Source organism: Strongylocentrotus purpuratus, unplaced genomic scaffold (assembly GCF_000002235.5).
Source record: "Strongylocentrotus purpuratus isolate Spur 01 unplaced genomic scaffold, Spur_5.0 spur5_scaffold_6, whole genome shotgun sequence".
Taxonomy (NCBI): domain Eukaryota; kingdom Metazoa; phylum Echinodermata; class Echinoidea; order Camarodonta; family Strongylocentrotidae; genus Strongylocentrotus; species Strongylocentrotus purpuratus.
Window position 1 is genome coordinate 36471285 of NW_022145612.1, and position 25668 is coordinate 36496952.

At 36.4% G+C, this 25668-nt stretch overlaps 2 protein-coding genes across 4 annotated transcripts; one reads left to right on the forward strand and one right to left on the reverse strand.

The window, feature by feature from the left end:
• Positions 1-1942: 1942 nt before the first annotated feature.
• LOC578100 (lysine-specific demethylase RSBN1L) lies at positions 1943-10059 on the reverse strand. Its single transcript, XM_778288.5, has 5 exons — positions 9690-10059; positions 7700-8741; positions 7116-7289; positions 6546-6651; positions 1943-5933 (listed from the first exon to the last, which is right to left on the reverse strand). Exons 1-5 carry the CDS (start codon positions 10012-10014, stop codon positions 5268-5270), a joined length of 2313 nt encoding a protein of 770 aa, XP_783381.3. The 5' UTR covers positions 10015-10059; the 3' UTR covers positions 1943-5267.
• Positions 10060-12605: 2546 nt separating this feature from the next.
• LOC577959 (protein-serine O-palmitoleoyltransferase porcupine) lies at positions 12606-24955 on the forward strand. 3 transcript variants are annotated; one of them, XM_030972494.1, is made up of 13 exons: positions 12606-12726; positions 13938-14296; positions 14797-14995; positions 15399-15442; positions 15709-15890; positions 18052-18158; positions 19034-19162; positions 20309-20409; positions 21541-21617; positions 22313-22376; positions 22785-22870; positions 23763-23870; positions 24547-24955. In XM_030972494.1, the coding sequence occupies exons 2-13, from the start codon at positions 13945-13947 to the stop codon at positions 24646-24648; spliced, it is 1551 nt and encodes a 516-aa protein (XP_030828354.1). In that variant the 5' UTR covers positions 12606-12726; positions 13938-13944; the 3' UTR covers positions 24649-24955. The 3 variants fall into 3 exon arrangements, with proteins under 3 accessions (XP_030828354.1, XP_030828353.1, XP_030828355.1); XM_030972493.1 differs by lacking the exon at positions 12606-12726 and having other exon boundaries at positions 13489-14296; XM_030972495.1 differs by lacking the exons at positions 12606-12726; positions 23763-23870 and having other exon boundaries at positions 13489-14296.
• Positions 24956-25668: the final 713 nt, after the last annotated feature.

Genomic DNA, 25668 nt, shown 5'->3' on the forward strand with positions numbered 1-25668 from the left:
CAAGATGTTCATGAAATCCTTTGCAAGATGAGAATTCATTGATTGATTAAAATTAAATGCGTTCTTCATTAGCACTGCTCGATTTAATTCTTGATCTAAATTAAATATCCATTTATTTGCGCAAAATATATATTTTTTTTCAGCCTGCAGCTTTATTTTACTGAGAATCAGGCGTGTAGCTTTATTTAGTGGATCAATATCTGTGGAAGATAAAACATTCACTTGTAAATAATTAGAAGAAAAATTACTGAAAATTTTGAACAGAGTCATCCACTATTAAACTGAAAGAATTGAAATGCATAAACTGTAACCAATTGCAGTGCATAAATTGAAATGAAACAGACATGACAAACAAAAAGATATATGTACATAGCACAGATTATATACAAGCTTATTTATAATTTGAGGAAAAACCCATAAGTAAATAATTTAAAATCAATTATCAATGTACATTCCTGGATAAGAAAGTGTAATACTCTCTAGATTGTGGAAACAACTTTTAAGTCTTTATAGTTACTTTTTCCAAGAAGCCATAAAAATCATCACTACACTTATTGTGTAAGATATCAGTTTAATGTGAAGTGGGGGTTTTCTCCCCTAAAAAAACAATCAAAATAGAATAAACATCTTGTAGCACAGACTGCATTTACTCCTTTTTGTGTATTTACCCTACATGGTATGATTTGATTGTGGTTTGACAATAATTTTAGCAGGCTCTAGCCAGTGTTATCTTAATCTATACACAAATGTAAGTATGCAACAGGTTAAAATCATGTAGAGTAATGAAGATGGTACTCATACATGTAAGTCCACAATCTGGCAGATTTAACTTTGACAATATCTCCACCGACCCAGCCTCCCCCTAACTTGCTAGTAAAGTCAATAATGATCCACAAATCATTGCTTTCCTTCCACTGATCTATCACACAAACTACAAAATCCCTGAAATTTACCATCAGAACACTGCTGAAAAATGATGTACAGATGTACCTGTAAAAGACCCAAAATGACAATTAACCCATTGTCTACTGGACCTGGGCATTCCCTGTATTGAGCCTATGGGAATTAGAGAATTCAGTAGTCAACAGGTTAAGAAAACTTTTGACTTTAATCTATTATGCTACATGTCATTAAGAATTTAAAGGAACACACACATGTACAGGTACATGCATGATAGTACAGTCAGTAGGTGTCTAGTCTTGAGTAATCCTTGTATTCTAAAAATGTGTATTTAGCGATTGAACAAATGATCCAACCTGCAGGTGATGTACACTGTGCATTGTACAGTCATTACAATGTTACGGTCTCTTTGCAACGCAGTTGTAGAACAAAATGTGTGAAGGATGGTAGCATGCTCTGTGATTGAACTGTCATCCTTATCACTTACAGATCATGTTTTTTAAAAACCAAATCTTGGCCAAAAGTAGCCAGCCCCCCCCCCCCCACGAAAAAAAATATGAAAGAAATCAAATCCATTTTTGTAAATAGCAATTTAGTGATTGATAAGTAACACTCTGCACTCTGTCCTTGTATCAATGGAATGCTGTGTAAAATGCTTGAATATGTAAACCTCAGTAAGGAAAGTCAGGATCATCTAAATGTACCCTGAAGTAAAAAGAATACATATTCTGACATACAAGTAGCAATGAATAAAAAGAAAGAAAAGACATTCTAGCATCCACATAAATCATCAATACATATCAAACAATTTATCCCTCAGGATTTTCTTGTATACATTTTGTGTAAATTGCAACATATTTCAAAAATAAAAAGTAGTACATTGTACATGTACATGTATAGCTTCCATGACAAAACAGCATGCATGTGTAACTGACATTTTTTGCAAAATTGAGTTATTTAGTGTATTTTGAAATGATTTTGAAAGATAAAGACCAGTTCTGGTCATGCGATTGCATTGTGAAATTTAGGGTTTAAAAAATACTGTAATTACCTATTGTGATAAGTCAACACTGAATAAAAACATTAAAACACTGTTAACAGCAAAATGAAATGCACGTTTCTTCTGTCTCAGAAACACAAAAATGTCAGTTACATGTACTGTACATATAGGTACCAGTATGCTGTTTTGTCGTGGAAAGGCAGTATAGCATTTTACTGTTTCTACATGTACCATATAAGACGCATTTTTTACTCAATAGGCATAGTGGAAATATATTATAAATTACAAAAAATGCCAATAAATATATCAGTCAAATTCATGTATAGAGATTGATGTGCAAATGCATGTATCACAGCTGAAATAACATTGAACACAAATAAATACTGCCAGAAATGGGCTCAAGGGAATTTCCCAATAAATAACAAATTTGCAGGATGTATTATATGTACATGTACATGTAGTATGCACACATGTACATGTATATATGTATGAACTACATCCTCAGAGCAACCATGCAATTTTACACATGGTGGCTGCAAGACTACAAGTGCACCTATAGAAAATAAAGATAACATGTCAACAAAAATTGATACTTGAATACAAAATATATTCATTTGTAACAGTTTTTTTAATCTAAACATCACAATACTTTAAAATCAAATAATCAAAGAAGGTTTTAGGACTACATGTTACATGTACTAATACATTGCTTTGCTAAGCAAGTATTACAGTACTTTAATATGCTTGCATCTTCATGTATGCTGCAATCGTGGAAATAATGAATTCCCCCCCCCCCCCCTCTTTCAATACCAACTCAAGCGGGTCAAAAAACCGTCAAAATAAGGATTGAATTTAAAAGCTTATTTCCATTGATTAATTAGAGAAAAGCTGAAATGAAAGGCATTGAAGAGGCTTATAGGATGTAACCCCTACAGAGAATTGCAAGAACACAGCATGCAAACATCTGTATTACTCAGACTTCAACACTCTTAATTAAATGAATCATACACAACACTAATTTACCAATTGTTCACTGTTGCATGTACATTGTACAACACTGAGGCCTAAGAGGAAATAAGCAACATGACAAAAGAGTATAGGGGCTACTTCCGACTTACTGCCTTTACAAGAACAATTGACAGCTACCTGGAAAAGGGCCCCTAAACACTAACTTAAGCATGAAATTTTGGGTTTCTTTATACATATATATTTTTGATAGATATTGGTTTTATTTTCTATTAATATTTTTTGATAGGGGAAATGAAGTCCTACTAAATTGAATTATGATGGATTTAGTGCTTCATCACAGCATACATGTACAGTACATGAACATGTACATAGAGATAATTTCAAATAACGGAAAGGGTATGTCTACATGTACATGTACGTAAAGTGTAGTACATCAAAATCACAACTATTCTTTCAATCGGCTCAAGGGCGATTTCAATTCCCTATTGTATGTCCCAGGAAAGCCATGTCTGGATTATGTACCGTAATACCTTACTGTTATGTTCGCACTTTACAATAGGTGACGGGCATGTTGCGATCTTTTAATTTAAATGTACAGTACATAGTGTTTAAGAAAGCAACAGATCAATTACCATAGGGTTTTAATCTCATTTTTTAATTTTGAAGATGTGGTCAGCAAATCTATGTGAATCTCAAATCAGCAAATGATAATTTTAATTAGACTGTTCAAATAAGGAGAATTCTCCTAATTGTTTTAAACCATCATGAATTTCTATTTCTCTTCTCAATCTTGAAAAATAAAATTATCATAACAATTAGTAGCACCCAAAGCCACAATAGAATCATAGCCTAAAGCTGCAAGCACATTCAGCGACATTTGGATTTTATTAAATAGGTTTGTCCTCCATGATAGTACGATTCAAAAGATAATAATTTACAAACAAATAAAATGCAAATATTATAATAAATATGGTAGAAATGTAAACAATGAACACCACTGCACAATATGAATAATAAATAATTTAATTTCTAATACGAGTTCAAGGAATTCCTATTGTATCTAGTTTCCTGTTACAAAAATTACTTGGACATCAATTTCTTTTCCATAATTCTTCTTTTAAATAAAGTGCCACCTTCAGTACAAATGTTCAATGTAATTTCTTGAATAGTTTCAAAATCTCCTTTTTAAACAACAAAAAAGAAAGAAAAGAATACAAGTGCCTTAATAAAACAGTGAATGGCTTTCTCTGCTCTTTATTTCAACTTTAAAAAGCCTCTCATGTTTTCATTTATGGTATCAATGACCATTTCTATCATTTTAAATTCAAGTTAGCCAAAGCTTAATGATTGCTGTTACATGTAAATCATATCATGGGCCAGAGATCAATTTAAAAATACACATATTATATGCAAGCAAACTTGAATAAAGATGCCATCTTCACTTTCAACTCATAGAGATCTGGAACATTTTCAGCAAATTTCAGTGAAATTTCTGAAAAATGTTGTTTCTGAAAATGTTCTGTGAAGCCCATCTGCATGATTCACCATGGATTTGGTCAAGAAAGTGACCAAACTAGGAGGCAAGAACAGACTATGAAATACTTAGAAAATGTGGATATACATGTCATTACCTGATAAGTCATGGACAATTTACAAATTAAACAGCGCTACTACATGTATTGTAAACTTTAGAATTTAAATCAACGTTCAAGCTCAAATGTGACATGACTGAACTTTAATAGTGAACATGGTTTTACAAAAAAGTTTGCAAATACTGAAGAACTGAATACACACACCTGTGTATGTTCAATTTGGGGCTCCCTGGTCATGGAGTGAGAGTTTATAACAACAACAACAAAAAATTTAGGGCAGATATCGCATTTCATTTCCATGGAATATTATAAAATAAAACGTTGCCAGGCTGCTTTTAGGTGTGAATGAAGGTAAAAGATCAATGTTCTGAAATGATAGCATTTTAAGGGGGCTTCACACGGGGTAAAAGATCAAAACATATATAACTCAGTCTCAAATCCATTTCATCTGAATAGGATCATCACATCACATCACAACCCTATTCATCAAAAGAAATACAGGATCATCCACTGGTTGGTAATAAAGGATATGAATTACAGCAATCTACAGTACAAAGACACATCATGTGCATGTAATTGGTAGATGATACCTGAGAAGATTATTAATATTGACATTCATCCATCCACATATCCATCTATCTATCCAATCATATATCATTGAAAGAAATAGCACTCATCAGGAATTTTAAATAAAAAGCACTGAAGATAGAACATGTTCACAAGAAGCTAAAGGAGGCCTAAAAAAGTGGAAGATATTCTCTATTAATCAGATGCACTGTGCTTCTCAAAACTTGTAAACTACACAATCACTTACTCTCAGGGCTGGGTGTGGTCAAGTCCATCACCGGCTCACTCTCACGTGTGACCTTGTCAACCTCTGGTTCAGGAATTCTCTTCTCGCTTATTGCTTCCTGAGGAGGAGATTCCACTTCTTTGGAAACCGGATCTGCAGGGATGGCATCTATTGCCATCTGAGCATCCCTTGGCTCCATCTCAACCTCCTGTGCTCTGTCCTCTTTTCGTTCATCCTCCTTCTCCAGAACAGCTTCACTTGTATCCATGTCTTCAACGTTATTCATCAGCACATCTTCAGGCTTCACCACTGCTTCTGTCTTCACTGCTGCTTCCGTCTCCACCGTTGCTTTTGTCTTTGCCACTTCCTCTGGCTTAACTGCCATGTCCTCAGTCTTTCCCTCTGACCCCTCGACACTCTCTGGATGACTCTCTCCTTGTCTTAGAGCTTCCTGGTCGCTGCTTTCATCCTCCTCCTCCTCCTCCTCCTCCAGGTCTGGATAGTAGACCTTGAGCCTGACATGCCATGCGATGCTTGTACAGGCCGAGACGGTCTTGAACTGATGGACCACATTCCTTGGGATGAAGTAGATATCGTTATCTCGCAGCCTGATCCTGGCGTAACGGATTCCTTGCCTCCTCAACTGGTTCAACTTGGCATCTTCCACCCACTGTACACACTGCAAACAAATAGAAGAGTGAAATTGAATGCCGGCCTTCTAAAGTCATATAAAGTCTTTTTATATAGATTATCTTTCAAACAAGTCGCAATGAGAACTCTGAATTGATAATACTGGTAATCAAAAGTGAAGTTTCAACAGATAGGTTGCATTTTTCTACAGGTTCATGTAGGTGGTCACTGTAGCAAGCCTGATTGTACTTCTCATATAAATGTATGTGTAAAATCAATTTTTATAGGCAATGACCAGTAATAGTAAAAGCATATATTTTGTTCCAATTAAATAATTTCAAATTTATAGAGTCCAAGTGTCAACCTCGCCACCACATAGAAACTACCATTACATAACTGAATGAACAAACAAAAAATATCTACTGGTAATTACATTGTATGAATTCAACTTTTTACTTTCATCTCATGACTGGATTCAATTGTTCATTTGTCCTGTCAAGCAACAGAATTGCTTGCAATGTAATTTGTTCAGTGTAAATATGAACACTTGGTGCTCCTAAAATCAGTGGACTATACGGTCAGACCTGGTTGAACTTAGTTCTTCTTTACAAACAATACGAGCCATTGATACAAAGTGTATTAAAAGGAAAAGAGTGCAAACCTGTGAAACAGGAGGTTCATGTAGGTCCAGCTGCATGGCTTCTGTGACATCAACAAAACTAGCCGAATGGAATGCAATCACATCTTTCACTTCTCTGTTAGGTCCCCTGTAATATTTTGTGTAAACAACAGAAAACAATACCAATCGCTTAGCTTTCTCAAGAATGAATACATCTTTGAAACAAGCAGAACATGGACAATTAACACATGATTTCATCTGTCCAACACAGTAGTTCTAGTGATTTTTCCTGTAAAAAAATAACAGCTGCAGCTATACATTGCATGCTTACACGTACATGTATGTCACAACTATAGATACTATAGATCCTTTGCACAGTTGTTAATATTCTGTTTTAATTCAAATTCCCTTTTTCCCCCAAATTGTTATCAAATACATAAAATAACTCCCATTAAATCATCATTTTCTTATCCTTTTTTTTTAAAGGAAAAAGCAAATTAAATCAGCATTCATTCTGATTGCTAACCCTGACTCTGTCAATTGACTCTTGGAACTTTTATTGTTGCACTTGTCCATACTGTACCAAACATTCTAAACATCTCCCAAACTCACCCATAATCATTGACATGTACTGCTTTTAGGACTCCTACAGCAGCCGTGGTGACCCTATCAAAACCTTGACCAACATGATCAGCATGGCAGCGAGTCCTATCCTCTACCAATACTTCCCGAGGTTCAGATACACGAGGTAGGTATTGAAGGTTCTTCAGCTCATTCAGGCCAGTTCTGGTAAACAGAAATTTACAATAATATGGCATAAACAGACTTGAAATACATTGTAGATAACAATGATGTGCCTATTGTATCAACAAAGAATGAACAAAATGATACTGAACACTCTATATTTTTCATTATTGGTCTTCATTGCTCATTAGTAATACATAAAAGTGGCTAAAATTCCTCCTTCCAGTCTTTCCATCAGTACATGTAAATAAACTCAACTCTTGTTCCAAGTCATCGACTCTGACCATTGTACATCTACATTGTAACTTGTTCAATTATATTTAATATCTTACATTTGGTATCCAAACGTCTACCGGTATTTCTATTTGAAGTGAAGTGTGAATTGAAAATAATGGAATTACAGTCTTCTTTCTATGATGATAAATTGTTCTGATGTAACTGGATTAACTCACCTTCTTTTCTTCATTGGCGACCTTGGCAAATCAGCTGGAGGAACAAGCTGCTCACCAGGACGAACCCACAGAATTGGTCCATCATTACTCTCTTTCCTGGACTCCATCTTCTCTGCAGACATAGGACCCCAAGGCATGGAATGCTTCAAGAATGGATTCTCCTCTAGGATGCAAAGAAAGTGTTCAAAGTAATCCCCCACCTCCTCATTGACAGTACCCACCAGACTCATCTGCAGGAGTGGCCCTGACCTGCAGGTGCCATTACAGTATGTCTTCTGGACCTCTGCATAGTACTCAGGCATGGTGGTGGATACAATGTCAGACTTGCCCATTAGCTCACGTTTGACGATCGTCTGTGGGTGATTGGCTGCAAAGTAACCGATGAAATCTGGCATATACGTGGCTGCATCATGCACTATCCCCATCACATGTTCAGTGACACCTTCCGTCTTTTCCCCGAAGACAATTTCAAAATATTCCTCAACAAACTGCTGCATCTCATCGTCTTTAAAATGCGCAATTTCCTGAGCGTACACGTGAACGACAGAAGCATCACCATTTGGTTGATGTTCAATATGAATGTACTTTGAAAAATTTGACTTCTTTTCCTGACTGGTTTCTTGGTCGAACACACCAACACTGTATTCTTTGTCTAAGAAAAACTGATTTGAATGATTGCTATCAGGACTTTTGACCTTATTGAAGAATAAAGGAGACTCTGGCTGAGAATGGGGAGCCTGCTTCATGGGTGAGGGAGAAGGAGATGATGAAACTTGGGTAGGCGAGGTCGGGATGTCTGCTGTTCCTTCATGCCCATTGTCGGCACCATCTTTCTGGTTTTGATGATGGGTTTGATGGTGGTGGTGACGATGGTGATGATGACCCCGATGATGGCGGTGATGCTTGTGGTGTTTCTTGGGCTTGTGAGAGATGATGTCAGACTTCTTGATATGAAGCTTGAGCTCACATAACCCATCTTTCTTCACAATCCTGGCAGGTGATGTGGTAGTTGTTCCTTGAGTGATGACAGGTTTTCCTTCAGCTGAAAAGGCAGGAATAAATCAAATGAGCTTTAATCGACATGCATCAATGTATGATTTACTATCAGCGCTGGCCTGAAGAAAATACCATGTTTCATGTCCGGATGGAGCGGGGCTTTTTATTTTTCAAGATGGCCGACGTTAAAGATTTTCAGCAATCCCTAGTTAACTGTGTTTGCTATAAATGAAATGTTACAAATAAAACAGACAATTATATAGCCACACAAGAACTAAACATATTTACATCGTTTTAATGCTGTGTTAGCACCATGTTTTACACTTTTAAACTTCACACAACAAATCCCTTTATATCTGTGACAGAAAACAACTGATTTACTGCAAAAATATTTACACAGTCTTACATACTAACGCAATCAGGGTTTTGTAGCCTCTCTTACCAGTCACATTTTATAGCTACCATTGTCAACGTACATTGGGGATGTTGTAAAAACTACATTCATGATCACATGATCATATTCACAAAACCGTGATCACATTAACACAATTGCACAAAGGACCACTCGTAGCCATGATTTTAGATTCAATCTCCCGATGACTACAACTTTTGCCATGCTAGTTGGAAAATGGTAATGGTAATGGCAAGACCGAAAAGCATTTTAATTTAGTCTAGGCCACAGCAGGTAAATACTAAAATAGACTCATGCAAAGACATATTTAGATGGTATGGTAGCTACACGATGTAGAAAGTAACTGAGAGAGTCTATATAGAAAACTACAAACTCGCAAGCATTTGTTTTCCAACGCCAACAGATTTGTTGTGATTTTTATATTATTGTTCTCATTTTTGGGAAATAAAAAATATATTATTAAGTTAAGATCTGAGATAAGAGTAAGACCATTTGATTAATTGTTCATAATCAACATAGACTATAATATCTGGACTAGATATCTTTTCAATTATTGGAATATTAATTGCTAGAATTAATTACCAGGTTCATCTCCCCGACTTGAAGGTCTGTGTTTCTGCCTGCTGGGCGACGGGGAAAGCTCTGGGTCGCTTGTACTCGAATACCGTTGCCGATAGTCATTGTACATGTCCTCCATGTAACCCGAACTCGACAAACGTCGGTAGTCATGCTGCACCCTTCGCCTTTTCCCATATTCTGGACTGCTCAAGACTCCTTCTGGTGATTGAATATTATCTATTTTCACTTCTGAAAAAACTGGGATTGGATTTCCTTCTTCAGGCGCCTTGTTTTCCACATCTGAAGTGAAGCCTGTTTCAGGCTTCGCTATGACTTCGTCATCTGCCATGTTTTTCTGAACGAAAAATGCAGTCAAGTAGCGCAAGTGATAAAACGTATACTAAATATAAACGTCGATTTAAATGTAAACTATTAAAAAGATAACGATTTTGTGTGCAGCTCCTGCGTGCACGCTTCGCGATGTCTTGTGGCCGCATTTACTAAATGTGTTGTTGTTCGTTCGTTATGGTTTGTTTGTCTGTATAATCATCTGTCTATCTGTCGTTCTTCTGTTTAGAGCGATAAGGCATAAACAACCCTTTTAAACACATACATACTGACACTCTCTTAAAAGATCGCAGGGTCCCTAATTATACTGCGCCTATACCCCACTTAAAGGTATTACAAAGTTTTGGTATGGGGTCATGGATTTAGTTCAAATTAACATATTGGAAGCATATGCGTTCCTACAATATTCATTGATCGTTGTCCCGGTTAAAATCGAGTCTAAAGTTATGATTATAAATACTAAAACTCTTTATGTTGTATAGCTCCATCTCAAGGTCTGAGATATCAATTTAGCTATGAAACAATGTTTCTTGACTAAAATCGACCGATTAGCTATTCCCGTTTGGAAATTATATATCACAACTACATATTCTGAGATTTTCATGGTCGCAGCTACCATTGTATACGGCCGTAGGCGCTATTTGAAATTTATCAAAATTTACCGGGAGCACCGGTAAATTTTTATATTCATTTTTTCTCGAAAACTAAAATGTTTTAGGGGTTAATTTTCTTTAGTGCTTATAATACACCCACAGGGGCATCCAAAATATATCAAAATTGTATAGATTCACTATCCACCCAATTTTCAAAAATTCCCCAAACTTTGTATTACCTTTAAACGAGTATTATTTTAAAGGACATTAATAAACAAAACTAAAGTGATATAGTTGTTGAAAGGTGATTTCTTCGGGAATTTCCCTCACTTTCTAGTTTCTACTAATAATCCATCTGTCTATCTGTCTATCTGTCTTTCTGTTTATCTTCTGTTTAGAGCGGTATAAGACCTAAAAAAAAAAGCTTTTTAAAGAGAAATACTGACATTCAGATCGCAGCTATATAGGGTCCCTAACTTCTTTTGTTTTTCATTTGTTCAATATGTATACAAATATATTATGTAAAGGTAACCTTAATCACAAGCATAACATGGCATAATGCTTTTAAGGTTTCTTCCTCATTACCTGTAGATTAAGTTTGCATCCTTTGTATTTAAAGACTTGCATAAAATCGTTTTTATTGGGCCACCTATCTATCGAATATATTGTATGTTTTGTTACATTGTATATGCGTTACCTTGTAAATTCTTATGTGGAAATAAAACCTAAAATGAAATTTAAAAAAATAAACTATACTGCGCCTATAAAGGACAGTATATGATAATATAAAGTAAACAAAGCGGAAAGCGGACATTTTTTTTTTTTTTTTTTTTTTAGTCCAAAAAAAAAATCGCAACGACTCAACCAGCCGAAAAGTCGCTCAGTTGGGGGATGGGGGGGGGGGGGGGTAGTGAGCACATTTTTTTTTTTTTTTTTTTTTGGTCCTAGAAAATTTTAAAATTTGCACCCCCCCCCCCCCCTTGAGCGCCAGGGGGGGGGGGTAGTGAGCACATTTTTCTTTTTTTTCTTTTTGGTCCCAGAAAATTTTAAAATTTGCACCCCCCCCCCCCCCCCCTGGATCCGCCACTGGTTATTCCAATTATTTATGCTCCGCACTGAAAATGACATCTGCCTCATCTTATAGTTTTGCGGTGGGGCTTCCTTATTTTGAGCCTGTGTGAAATTCAAGCGTGGCTAATTTTTAATTCGATACCAGTTTTTTATAAATGTTGCTGATATGGCATGATATTTCCCTAAGCTTCCGGGGGCTCTGCCACCTGGACCCCACTAAGGACCCGAAGACTGGCCCCTGGTTGCTCATCTGACCGTAAATAAATGACTAAAACGCCTGATCTTCCGGGGGCTCTGCCCCCTGGACCACTAGTGACCTGCGTGCCAGTGTCACAAATAAGGTATCAAAATATGCTCATCTGACCGAAAATATATGCCTAAAACCCCTGAGCTTCCGAGGGCTCCGCCCCTGGATGCTCATCTGACCTTAATAAATGCCTAAAACCCCTGAGCTTCATGGGGCTCGATCCCACCCTTAACACCCGCCGGGGCTTTGCCCCTGGACCCCACGCCAATGTATGCTCCACTTTGCTTTGCTCTACCTGATCGTAAATACGTTAGCCCCCCACCCCCCCCCCCCCCCCATTTTTAAAAACGTTCCAAGGGCCTGCGTAACATGTAAGAGTGGTGGTGATGCAGATTTTTTTCTGCCCCCCCCCCCAAAAAAAAGATCTTCTCTTATGTTATTTTTTTGAGGGGGGATCGAGGTGGGTAAGTTTTGTTTCCTATAATATAGGCCTACTGCGAGTAGGCCTATTTTGTTTTCCCAGCCATAGGGAGTTCCCCATGCATGCCGGTAGATCTATGTATTTATAGATACCAAAATATCATTAACAAAACAAAAAACTTTTCAAGGTTAAGTAATCTCAGTGACACTAACTGGAAACAAATAACCCATCGATACGGTATGCATTTTTATCAAAATATTTTTGTTGCTTACTTTTTTTCTCCAAATTTCGATACGGGAATCAAATAGCGCGCGCCACGTCACATCACTTTGATTCGAATTATTCGGTGAAGAGCGGAGGCTAAGCCTAGTATTAAGTAAGGTAAGGTTTTATAAATGTTTTTGAATATTTGCAATTAAACCAAGGTTTCATACAGTTTGACTTAAGCAGTAGATTCTTGAGCCGAAGTTTAAACGGTGAAAATGTGAAGTTGGTTAATAAAACAAGAAGAGAGATTTAATGGAAGTATCGCGGTGCACGGCCGGGAGATTTTACATCGGTCAGACAGGGACAACCCGACCCTGATCCCACCGCGCCCGGGTTACTACGGCTGCGCTGGGGCGGCACTTGGGTCGGACTAGCCGGTACTTGGTCGGCAGTCAGTTCGTTTAAATGGTGCCTGGATTTAATCTCATCATCTTGAATGCCAATAACTTTTTAAAGGGTACTATTATAGCCAAACTTTAGTGAAGTATGAAAAGACAAACGGATTTAAAACAAAGTTGTAGGTCAGCTCTCAAATTTTATTTGACATGATTGACATTGTGATACATTTTAAAAATTCAATGATTGATATCTCGTTCTGTTCTTGTAAATCTAGAGATGTAAATCATGTATCTGGGTGAATTGTTTGAAAAATGTGGTAGGGTCCAGCTATGCTAGGTCTAAGATGGAAGTGAGGAAAAATCAGTGGAAGATTGTAAGAAAGGGGAATGATTAGTTAGATATCTACTTCAAGGCACTGTCAGTTTTTCATTGTAACTAATTTGTATTTATTTATTTTTGTGGGGGTGGGGCCTGGGGCAAAGGAGATCTTGTAATACAGAATTTAGGGGGTAATTTATTTACTTTGGTAAGTTTGGTTTACTTTGGTGTCGAGGATTGAGGCTTCAGCTTATATGTGCCCCTCTTTACTGCATTGGTTTCGCGTTGGTATGGGTAGTATTTCAGCGGATGGACGATGATGTTTCCAATGATTTTCGAGTTCTGACTTGAACTTATTGATTGAAGAGGCATTTATGGCAATTTCAGGAAGGTTATTTCAATTATTTATGCTCTGCACTGAAAATGAAATCTGCCTCATCTTAGACTTGCAGTGGGGCTTCCTTATTTTGAGCCCGTGTCCCCTTGTTCTGGATTCTTTGATGATTTCAAACATGTCATTCTTCTCTACAGCCTCCAATCCATGCATGATCTTGTATATATTTGAATTTGAATTTGTTCTTATTTTTCATCTCCTATTGCACCATGTTTCACATTTATCAATTCTTACATGAGCTCTTGCTCTGTACTCATCAAATAATCAATTTCAGATACAAGATGGAAGGTGACTGGGGGGACTACGAGGAGGAGGACTATGGGGACATGATGATGGAAGACTATCTTCCAACCTTAGAGGACCTTGAAGCAATGGGCATCGACACTGAGCAGCTCCGGGACCTCCCTGACAAAGCCCTTTACCAGCTTCTTCAGCAGTACATGATGGCTGGCAACCAGATGGGAGACGGCATGTATGAAGATTACGGTCCAGGCGTAGATATGGGAGCAGAACAAGATTTCTCATATGTTCAGCATCTTCAAGATTGTACGATGCCTGTCACACTGCAGGCAATTCAACTCATGATACCTCTATTTCTGCTCTGTGGGAGCTTAAGGTTGTCTGCATTACTAGGTAAGTTCTTTGGTCCAGTCACAGATCCAGGATTTTAGGATAAAGAGGGCTTATGCAATATCTAAAAAGTAATTCAAGCTTTGTTCATGAAACTTCATTTACTGCTTTTCTGTGGAAGCTTGGGCTGCACTTTATTTTAGAAGAAGAAGAGAACAAAACTGTATGACACTGTGTTGTCAAAATGATTGCTTTAATAATGGCTTTATTGGCTTATTTGTTACTTACAGTCCTAATTGATGGTAATTGGGGGAAACTTCTTTGCATAAAGTTATGGCTGTACAACACGTGCTCCAGCAACTATTGCTTCGTGGTCAATATCCTACACTAAACGAATTGCTAACTCCAAACGCTTGACCAACATTAAACCTAATCTGAAACCTAACTGCATCTACACGTGTGATGAAATAAAGTCTGGAGCACAAATTGTACAAATAATCACACTCTCTTCTCATTTGAAATTAAATGTTCTCTGTTTTTTTCTCTTGCCTAACTAAACTCAGAAATCCCCATAAGTATTCTTCACATGGTATGTGCATGTTCCGGTCTCTATCTGATATGGATAACATTCCAGACGGAAGCTGCATACATTATTTGTCTAGCTGTACTTGGATACCTTCTTCTTCTCATCCTTATGCTCAGTGGTGTCAAGCAGAAAGGACCTATCTCCGCCATTTTGTGCATCGCAACTGTTACTTCATGGTAAGGATTTGTATCAGTGTTCTCGAAAGCTGATTGAGCTGGAAAAAAAGGAGAAAGTGGAGGAGGAAGAAGAGAAAGAAAGAAGAAGAAGAACAAAGAAGAAGAGGAAATAAGGAGAAGGAGAAGAAGATAAAAAGATGATAAAGGAGAAGGTGCACAAGAAGAATGGACAAGACGAAGTAGAACAACAAAGGAAGAAAAAAAATGAGGGGAAAAAAAATTATTTTGTTTTTATTTTTAAATGCGAACCACATGCAGCTTATACTATCTTAAAGAAGAGAGGGAGAAGAAAAGGGGTGAAATAGACATTTGTATCAGTACCGGTACATAGTTTAGTAAATTGTATCAGTATATGGTTTAGCATTTTCATAATTTGTACATTTTCATGTCTTTGTATTTGTAGGGAGTTGTTCTTGGCTGATCCAATAAGTTGGCACAAAGTTAGAGGTGAGTTCTTTGAGAATGACTTGTATTATCTTGTATACAGGTATATGAATATATTAATCTGTGGCAATTAATAGGTCATCTGATTTTACCATTCGCTTACTCTGGACTTGGTTGAAACGCCAATTAATGTGTGTTCAAAGCTCCCATGCAGCAAACTTATAGCGTTCAGTCATGGGTCAAAAATTCATAATGAGTCTTCCTTACATGGCAGTTCTTCTGAAGTTGGTGAAGGGTAATATTGATTGTTACTCTCTTTGTTTATGCAGGTGCGCAGATGATTTTAATGATGAAGGTGATATCAGTGGGTTTTGATCTAGACCAAGGGACATTGTCAAGTCTACCTGGCCCATTGGAATACTTTGGCTATACCTTCTGTGTTGGGACATCTATCTTTGGGCCATGGGTGAGCTTCACAAGCTACATGGCCATGCTGCAACCACACCAACCGGTAAGGCTGTCAGCTTTCATTGCATCAAAGATCACCTTTAGTGGCTTGTTCACACATGGCTCAGGAGAGTGTTTCACAAAGACTAAGATCGACTTTAACTTGGACTAAACTATGGTGGGCCGTTCATGCCACTGTTTGCTCCCATAATTCGCTGGCAATAGTCTTCCACAGGACGTACAAATCATGGTCTCACATCTACAGAATTCAGCTTTTTTGATAGTTCATTATTGAAGGAAAAAATATTATCTAAAGATCATAATTGAGAGACCGATGGTGAGAGCAACCAGTGGCATGAATATTGCCTGCCATATTTAAGTCCAACTTAAAGTCAATCTTAGTCCTTGTGAAACACTCCCCAGGAACCATAGTGATATTTTCTTCACTTGTAAATGAATGGCAAGTGAGGATGAATGAAAGTAACTTGCAAAAACAAATGTCCTATGTTTACTCACTATCTGTGTGTTACATGATACAGAAACATGAAGCGTATTAAGGTTACGTCATTTGATGAAGACAAAAACTTGGTGTGGTTAGCGAACGTATGAACGTGAACAACATATTACTTACTATATATTTTGTAGAGGTGTCGTGGTCTAGTGGATATGTCACTGGACTGTGGATCACAAGGTCCGCGGTTCAAGTCCCACCGCGGCACTAATGTCCTTGGGCAAGACATTGATCTACATTTGCCACTCTCCACCCAGATGTTAAAATGGTTCCCCGGTAGGATGCGAAAGTTATTGTGGTTGGATTAGCAAATGGCGCTTGTAAAATGGCGACTGGCTGGAATGCTCCCCAGGGAGTGGAAAATGTGCATACATTGAGTGATTTCAAGTTGGGTGTTTAAGGCTGGTGTTAGTGTTTAATAAACACTAACACCAGCCTAAACACCGAAATGGAAATCAGCTGGTGTTAAGGCTTTGACCTCTGAATATCGTCAACTTCCGGTAGCTAGTGTTATCGATTTTGCAAAATTGTCGTCTGCTGAATCGACCTTTGTGGCTGGTGTTAATATTTTACGTACAAATGTCCTACTCACTAACACTAGCCCCTAGGGATTAAGCAAATGTTGATTTCCAGTTCGGTGTTAGTGTTGTACCCGCACACATTCAACGCATGAACGACGCCAATTTATTGTCTGACGATCAAATAAAAATATGTGAAACACGTAATTCCTATATTCTTTCATGTAAAATTAGTTATTTTCTAAGACCAGAGAAATAGGTGTAAATTTATTCTGTACTTTTCATGATATCTTTAGTTTTGATGTACTAATTTTAAATCATGGTCGTAAAATCAAGTATGTGGTGACGTCACGGCTGGTGTTAAACTATCGATTTTGATATAGGTATCGGGCTCTTAATTTCATCAGCAAATTCTCCGCTCGATTTAAGAGCTCTTGACTGCTCTAAACACTAACACTAACACTAACACCAAACTTGAAATCACTCAGTGTGTTGCAGGTAAGCCTGAATCCAATGACCGGGGTAATAATATGTTCCGTGCCTAGAAACAAAGTATTAGGCGCATTATAAATGTGAGCTATTATTATTATGTATCTTGCTACTTGTTATTCTCTTTATATTACCAGGAGAGTAAACTATTTTAACCCCTATTTTCTGCCAATATTTGAGAAGTTAAGACTGGAGTAATGTAAAGTGCTTGAAGTTTTAACTGGTCATTCTAGGGCTAACACAGCTTAATTTATAAGAAGAATGTCCTAGGACAATAGGACATAAAGGGTTTTAACATTTTTTAACCATCACCTTTTACAAATTTGTTGATCCCTCGACCAGTGCTAATGTATGAACTTCATTTTTATGTGCCATCATTTCTGTCATTCCTTTAATGATATTTGCGCATAGCCATTTGAAAAAAGAAATTGTTCAAACCACTAACTTTTTGTTACCTCAAACTTTTATGAATTGTTAATAATAATGGCTATTTTTCATCAAAGAATTTGTACAATTCGCCAAAATTCATTGCCTAGATTCAAATTATTTCACAGACTGACACTTCCACAAATCTGGACCAGTTGCAAAATTGGCAAAAATTTGAATTGCTCTCGAAAATCTCTGGTTGAGTTGGTTTTACAGTAAGTCATTGATGTAACATGTAATGACCTCCTTTGAAAATATTTCACCTTTTTTCTGACTTCCAGAATCTACGATGGTTCCTCCATGTTATTACCAGTTCATTCTTGGCTATCCTCTGCCTTCTTATATCAGTCTGTATTACACCCATTCTCTTTGTCGGCTATGAAGCAAGGTAGGTATTTGATGATACACCCAAATGTTTACCCTTTTAGTGCTGTAGAAGCTTGTAGCTGCCCTATATATGTATGATGTTTCAACATTTTTGAACAAATAATACCTTGTCTGTCTTCCAGACATTCAAGATATTGGGAAGTAAAATATCAAGGAAATGTGTCGATATCAAGACAAATAATGAAAATAAACACTATATGTCTGATTAATGTTAAAATTTAGTTTTAAAAAGTTAGTTCAACTGTATAAAAGGTAATAATAGTGTTCTGGAAATGAAACAAATTGGATGTTCTCATAATGGTTCTAATGTATTTAGATTTCAATACATTTCATTGAGTTGATATGGAACATAAACTCCAATATAGTTATCTATGTTGAATATTTCTAGACAGTAAAGTAGGACCAGTCTGCAAGACCTTGGGGAGGGGGGAATCCCCAGTAGACTATATGTATTTACAAATTTGCAGTCATAATGATGTGTTAAGAATAGCAAATATTTGCTTATGGTTACAAGGATCATTAATTGTTTTGTATTCTACTCTTGAACTATTCAGTTGTTTTGCCCTTTTCCCAATTCAAAGAGTTGTGCATGTTTGTGCCTTTACAATAAGGATTTCTGGGTACTTTCTCCTACATAAGGATTCATTATCTGGATGTATTTTCTGCATTGCGTATGTAAACAAAATAAATTTCCATTTATGATTTGAAGTAATGAATTGAATTGAAATGAATCTGTTTGCCTACAGTTTGTCATCAGTGTGAATAACTGAAGTCACTTTAGAATGTACATTTCACTTCTAAATGTTGTATATTTTACTACTCTATTCATCATTAAATGATGTCTTCATTTAACTGTCCATTTTGTTTTGTTTCTAGGTGGTTACTTGCATACAGCGATGCAGCTTCATTCCGATACAGTCATTACTTTGTGAGCTATCTATCTACCGCCTCCAGTGTGCTAGCTGGATATGGTGCTGTTAAAGACACTGATGGAAATACCAATTGGTGAGACTATACAGATATTTTACTTTGTAGGCTGGGGGTGTTTCACAAAGATCCTAAGTTGAACTTATCTCTAAGTTGGACTTAAAAATTATGGAAAGCCATTAGCATCTTTGAAAATATTTTGTAAAAGTTATTTTGAAAGGCATTAATTGTTTATTCAAATCATTCATATTTTCTATCATCAAGGAGATTTCATGTTCTGGATGTGGAATTTATAAAAAGTCTAAAATACTTGAATTTCTGCCTTTGAATATATTTCATTTTAAGACTCCAATGGCTGTCCATAATTTTTAAGTCCAACTTAGAGTTAAGTTCTACTTAGGATCTTTGTGAAACACCCCCCAGGGTGTGTTGTCGTTTTTTGTCCAATATATTACCAAGATAAATAAAAGATAAAAATAAAAATCCATAACTAACATTGAAAGTCTCAATTTTATTCTTATCTAGACTGATTCAAGCTATGGTAGGGCTGTCAACTTGATAGAATTACGGCATATACTAAGTGCATATTTTTAATGATGATGATGAGGAGGAGGAGGAGGGCAATGATGGTAACCTATGGGTAGAAATAGCTTAAAGTTGCCATTATTGAGAAGGAAAAAATTTGATTTGAATGCATTATACTCCTTTGTTTGATGTGTAAAATACCATGATACTTCTTTATTCCTTTAACAAATATATGTCTGTGTCTGAGATTGAAAATATGAATGGTTTTGATTTGTCTGTAAAATTCTTCATATTTATGTAAATGACAGAAAGGTGAATTTATTTCATATATTTGTTTTCCATTTATTTATTTTCATTTATTTTTCAGTTTTTTTAAATTATTATTATTGTTGTTATCATTATTATAATTATTATTATTTTTTTTGGGAGGGGGCAATATTAAATAATGTTACAATCAGATGACTGAGTGGCCAATTTGAAAGTTAAAAGAAATGCTTTATGAAATCATATTTTTGTGCAAACACCTATTTGAAATTATTGGAAAGATTGAAGCACACCGGTAATGATTATGTTCTCTGTTTGCTTTGGCATGCTGTCTCTTTGTACTTATAGGGCTTTGAACTTTGTATTATTGAATTTGTACATGAATGTTTATCATGTCATTGAAATGCTGTCTAACCCATCTTCCTATATTTCTAGGGAGTTTTCTGTGGCCAAGCCCCTTCATATAGAGCTGCCAAGGTCACTAGTTGAGGTGGTAACTAATTGGAACCTGCCCATGCATTATTGGCTGAAAAATTGTAAGCATTGTTTTTTCTGTGACACGTAAACTCCCTGTAGTGAGTTTGAAAGTGCATGAGGTATAATGGCCTGTCATGATCTCCACTCCCACCCCACATTAAAAGACCCCCAAAATAAAAATAAAAGCCTTCTCCATCTCATTTATATAGCTTATAACAATTGAACTTTCATAGTTGGAGGCTTTCAATAACACAATGTGGCAGCCTTACTGAAAACGCTGTAAGGCTAAAACATGGTGTTACCAAAAGCCTTCCATTGTGAATACTCACTTAATACCATGGAAACTTACAAAGAACATCTAACAATTGAATTATTATACTTCATCACACTAACAGTTTATAAAATCCCTTGTTCCTTGCGTGTACACATTGCTCAGTGTACACGCAAATAATGCTATATAAACCGATACTCCATTTCCTTGCCCCCAATGTACATATACACAGCTTTGGTAAACAATTATGCGACATGTTACAAACCACCATATTGGTTCAGTGATACCTACTGCTCTACTGTGTATAGCTTTCTTGTACAGTACACATTAAATTACATGTATGTACCTTGTAAGTTATGTGTGGTTGACTGAATGACTGTTGTTTTGTTATACCCAAATTTAGAAACTTGTGTAATTTAACAGTCAGACCGCAGCGCGTATGCTAATGAGGCTTTCAGGGAATATTTAATCAGCAACTCGTTCGCAAACTTGAATGATTAGTGTACACAGAACTGAGCGTGATTTTCAGGGTGATTGTACAGCGTTGCGCGTTCATGACGATAGAGAGCGTAACCACTTACATAATTCTAAACTGGCGCAAAGTTATGGATATTGACCAAAGTTTTGTTTATGTCAAGATGTCAAGACTCGACTGGCTCTCCCAAGAAGCCAGGGGCGGTATTCCGAAACTGTTATATCTGTAATATTGTTCTATCGTCACTTGATCCAAACCATTACAAACAGATGGATATTCTGATTTCTGAGTGACGTTTTTGTTCTTCCTTTCTCTCTCTTTACCACTTTGGATCAGTATTTAATTGAGATTGCGAGTAAGAAAGAAATTTAGACATTCTAATGTATTGATGAAGTTATATATTAATTTTAATTGTTTTATCCTCATTCTCCACATTATTTGTAGATGTTTTCAAAACAACTAGAAAACTTGGAAACTTTGTTGCAGTACTCATGACATATGCTATCAGCTCAGTTCTTCATGTAAGTTATGCAGTTCGTTTCAATAGTGATTTCATGCAATGTATAATGTACAACTTACCTGGTATGTCTTTTATCCATCTATTTCATCCCAAGAAGAGAAAAATATCGTGACAAATATTAATTTCATTCCTATCCAAGAAAGCAGACACTAGAAGAATAAAATATGAAAATGTTTTAAAGATTTTATTTGTTTTGTTTTTTGTTTAAATAAAAATGATTGTATTGTTTACTACCATACAATAAGCAAAATCTGGTGCATTTATTTTCTATGGATATGTATATGATAATTTGTTAGAAAGGTTTGAACAGATTCAAGGGGGAGAATCCTTTTTCTATGGTTGCAAATAGTAACACTTTCTTCAAAGAGCATTTTGAACCAACAGAGACTATTCCAGAGGACTTCCAATATGTTTCACACAAGTATTGTTTATTCTTTACAAAGGCTCTGGTGAAATAATCATTTCTTAAGCAGTCAACTCCTATTGCAAACTTTGCTAATGTCTGTGATTAAACTGTAATGATAGGACCCATCTTTTATATGGAGGTATAAAATAGGCATAGATACTAATAGTGCATAGCTACATTATTTAAAAAAATGTATCAAGCAGCTAACCTTGAAACATATCACCACTGGAGTTGTTGCGCAAATACATTGATTTCTAACTAATTAATCATGATATTTCTTTTATATTCAGGGTCTTAATTTTCAGTTAGCAGCTGTGCTTCTTTCTCTGGGGTTCTATTCATATTCAGAATATGGTAAGACATTTCTAAATTCAGTCTCTAAAACTTGTTCACATATGATGTGGTGAAATAACTTGTAAACCACAATACTATAACAATATTTGAGTGCCAGGAGCATTTATACTGCATGCCAGATGTCTGTGCTCCACAAGAATCCACATATATTACAAGACATTTGCTGGTATATATATATGGTTAGAATTCTGATAGCATTAATTAATTTATTTTGAATTTCTAGAAAATAAGGATTAGTTTTGTCCTGCAGAATTTGCTGTGAAAATAATTTGTTCATGTTGTTTAATACTTGAATGAGATGGGTTTCATTGTCTGTTAAAGGAGTGTTGTCTTCGATGATCAATGAAAGGGCTTTTCTTTTTTTCTTTCTGATATCATTTCTTTTATTCATATCTTTCTCTCTAATAGTATTCAGACAGAAATTAGCTGATATATTCAATGCCTGCATTAAGGCAAGGAGATGTAGAGGAGAGTGCACACATCATTATAAGAGTGTAAGTAGTTTTCTTCAAACATCTGGTGACATCCAAATATAAGTTTATTTCTGTTGATATGCAGGCTGCATCTCGTATTTCATTATTTAAACATTTATATATATTTCATAGATTTTTGATTATTTCTTAAATAATTTTCTCAGACGTGCTAAGCTCCACCCTAAAAATAATGCTCCAAATCTCATTCATCTTGTGACATCATCTGTCAATCATTAGTGAGCTAACAAGAGACAGTGGCCTGTAACTTCCCCCAGCTCAGCACATGCTCACAAAAAGATTGCATTCTTTCTTACAATACCTCCACATTACCTTTCTTTTCCTGGTGATGGTACAGCACGTCTGACATAGCAACTCCTATGTTAGTATTGTATGGGTTATTGTAAACAGGTGATTGCACTGATATCAGAACGATCAATCTCATTGAATGAATTCACACAGTTTGGACCACTTTGGTCATTTTAATTGTTGGCTTGCATTTTGCTGCATGACTGCATGACACTGGTTGAAACATGTCGACCCGTGAGCTGAAAAATCGGCTTGTCGCGTCTTGTCTGTGGGGGCGCTGATAATTGTGAATCCACTATATTACATATGCACATATTAAATTTGATATTTATTATTCTTTCTGTTTGTGTCTTTATCCACCACGCCTTTCTTTCCATTTTCTCTCTCTCTCTCTCTCTCCCTTTCCTCCCTCTACTGTTCTCTCTCTCGTCCCTCCCACTCTCTCTCTCCCTCTCTCCCTCTATCTCCATCTATCTCCCTTTCTCTCTCTCCATCTCTCTATCCCCCTCTCTCTCTCTCTCTCTCTCTCTCTCTTTTTCTCTCACCTTCTCTCTCCCTCTCATTCACTGGATGACCCACCATGCCTGCACCTATTCACACTCAGCAGACCCAACCATGTGTGATGATAGCCAATCTACTATTTGGTCTTTTAGCTGTGTTTCATCTAGCATATCTTGGAGTCATGTTCAACACAGACTCAGAGATACAGCAGGAGGTAATAAAGCAAGTTTTTATTTGCTTTCTAAAAGCCTTCTTCACACATGAATGGGTAGTTTGCCCAAAGAAATACACCCAGGAAAATGTAAAGAGTATCAGTAAATATAACGCATGTACCTTGCCTATCCCATAACACACAAATCAGTGAGTATGCATCTATAGGGACCACCGTTTTTATTCACCTACCAAGTTTTGACGCTGCAGTTTTTGATGTAAAATGACGTAAAATGGGGCCTTTTTATTAATTTTCTTAAATGTATTCTTTTACACATGCAATCATTTGTATTGTAAACATTTATTTCATCATTTGTTGTTGAATTATATAAGAGCTAAATTAGCAATGTTATGCAGTACATTTAGTAATGCAATACATTGCCATGTGATATTAGTGCTGTGGTTACAAGAATGTGAAATTGTCAGAAAAGGGTACATCTGTAGGATTATTATTTAAAGATTATGGAACATATGTTTATTTATACTTTTTTTTCTCAGACACTTTTAACTAATGTTCATAATAGTATGATAATATCCACTCGTATGAAAATCCATGAGAACGGGTACCACCTGTTTCACCTTGTGTGTATTTAATTTTTTGCGGAATAAGTCTTTTCATATCTATACTTTCTATATTTCTTTATTTATCATACTTGTTTCTTTGTTTTATTTTCGTACAGGGTTACACCATGAAGCATACGCTTGAGAAGTGGTCCAACCTCGGCTATGCCAGTCATTATGTAGTACTAGGAACATTCATCTTCTACTGGCTGATCAAGTGATCATTCAACCTCTCTATTAGCGCTAGACTGTAACCACAGACTAAGACATTGTTTGGAGTATATATTCCATACACACAGTGAATGTGTGGCAAAAGATGACCATGGCAGTCCACTGCTTGTTCCATTGGCCAACCAAAGCAGGGAAAGGGTTAAAGCAACTGAACCATGAGCTGAAGAGTGAACAAACTCTTCATTCCTTCTCGGACCATTCCACGATATCTACCCAGTACAGGATGCAGGATCAAGCCTTAATTCCAGATCTTCAGGAGTACAGGGTTATGGTAGGAGCAGAAAGGTGCTCCATTCTCCGTTTGTCCATCCTTGTATAATCCCATTTCTGCCTAAAAACTTTGCATCATCCTGCCCCTGTCCTGTCAATTCAGTCCTGACCAACACATCTTTTGTATTAAAGGTAATACAAAGTTTTGGGAAATTTTGAAAATAGGGTGGATAGTGATTCTGTACAATTTTGATATATTTGGATGCCCCTGTGGGTGTATTATAGGCATAAGAAAATTTGGCCCCTAAAGCACTTCTGCTTACACGAAAAATACGGCCGTACAATGGTAGCTGCGACCATGAAAATCTCAGAATATGTAGTTGTGATATATAATTTCCAAACGGGAATAGCTAGTCTGTCGATTTTAGACTCGATTTCAACCGTGACAACGATCACTAAATATTGTAGGATCGCATATGCTTCCAATATGTTCATTTGAACCAAATTCATGACCCCATACCAAAACTTTGTATTACCTTTAAGGGTAGAAGAGGATTGAGTCCAGACCCCAAAGATAATATAAACAGGATCCGCATCACTTCAATCCCCACTCTGTGGGGGTTTCTTTGCCCACTCTTACAAACAGGATTGAGTCTGTATTTATTCTGAACTTTAACAAGTTTGTTTGTCGTATTATGAACAGTATGTGCAAAAAGCCCCTGTTGATTTGAATACTCTCTTATGTAAATTGTATATTGGTATAGTGTACAACTAATCGTGCAAATGTACTTTATAAACAT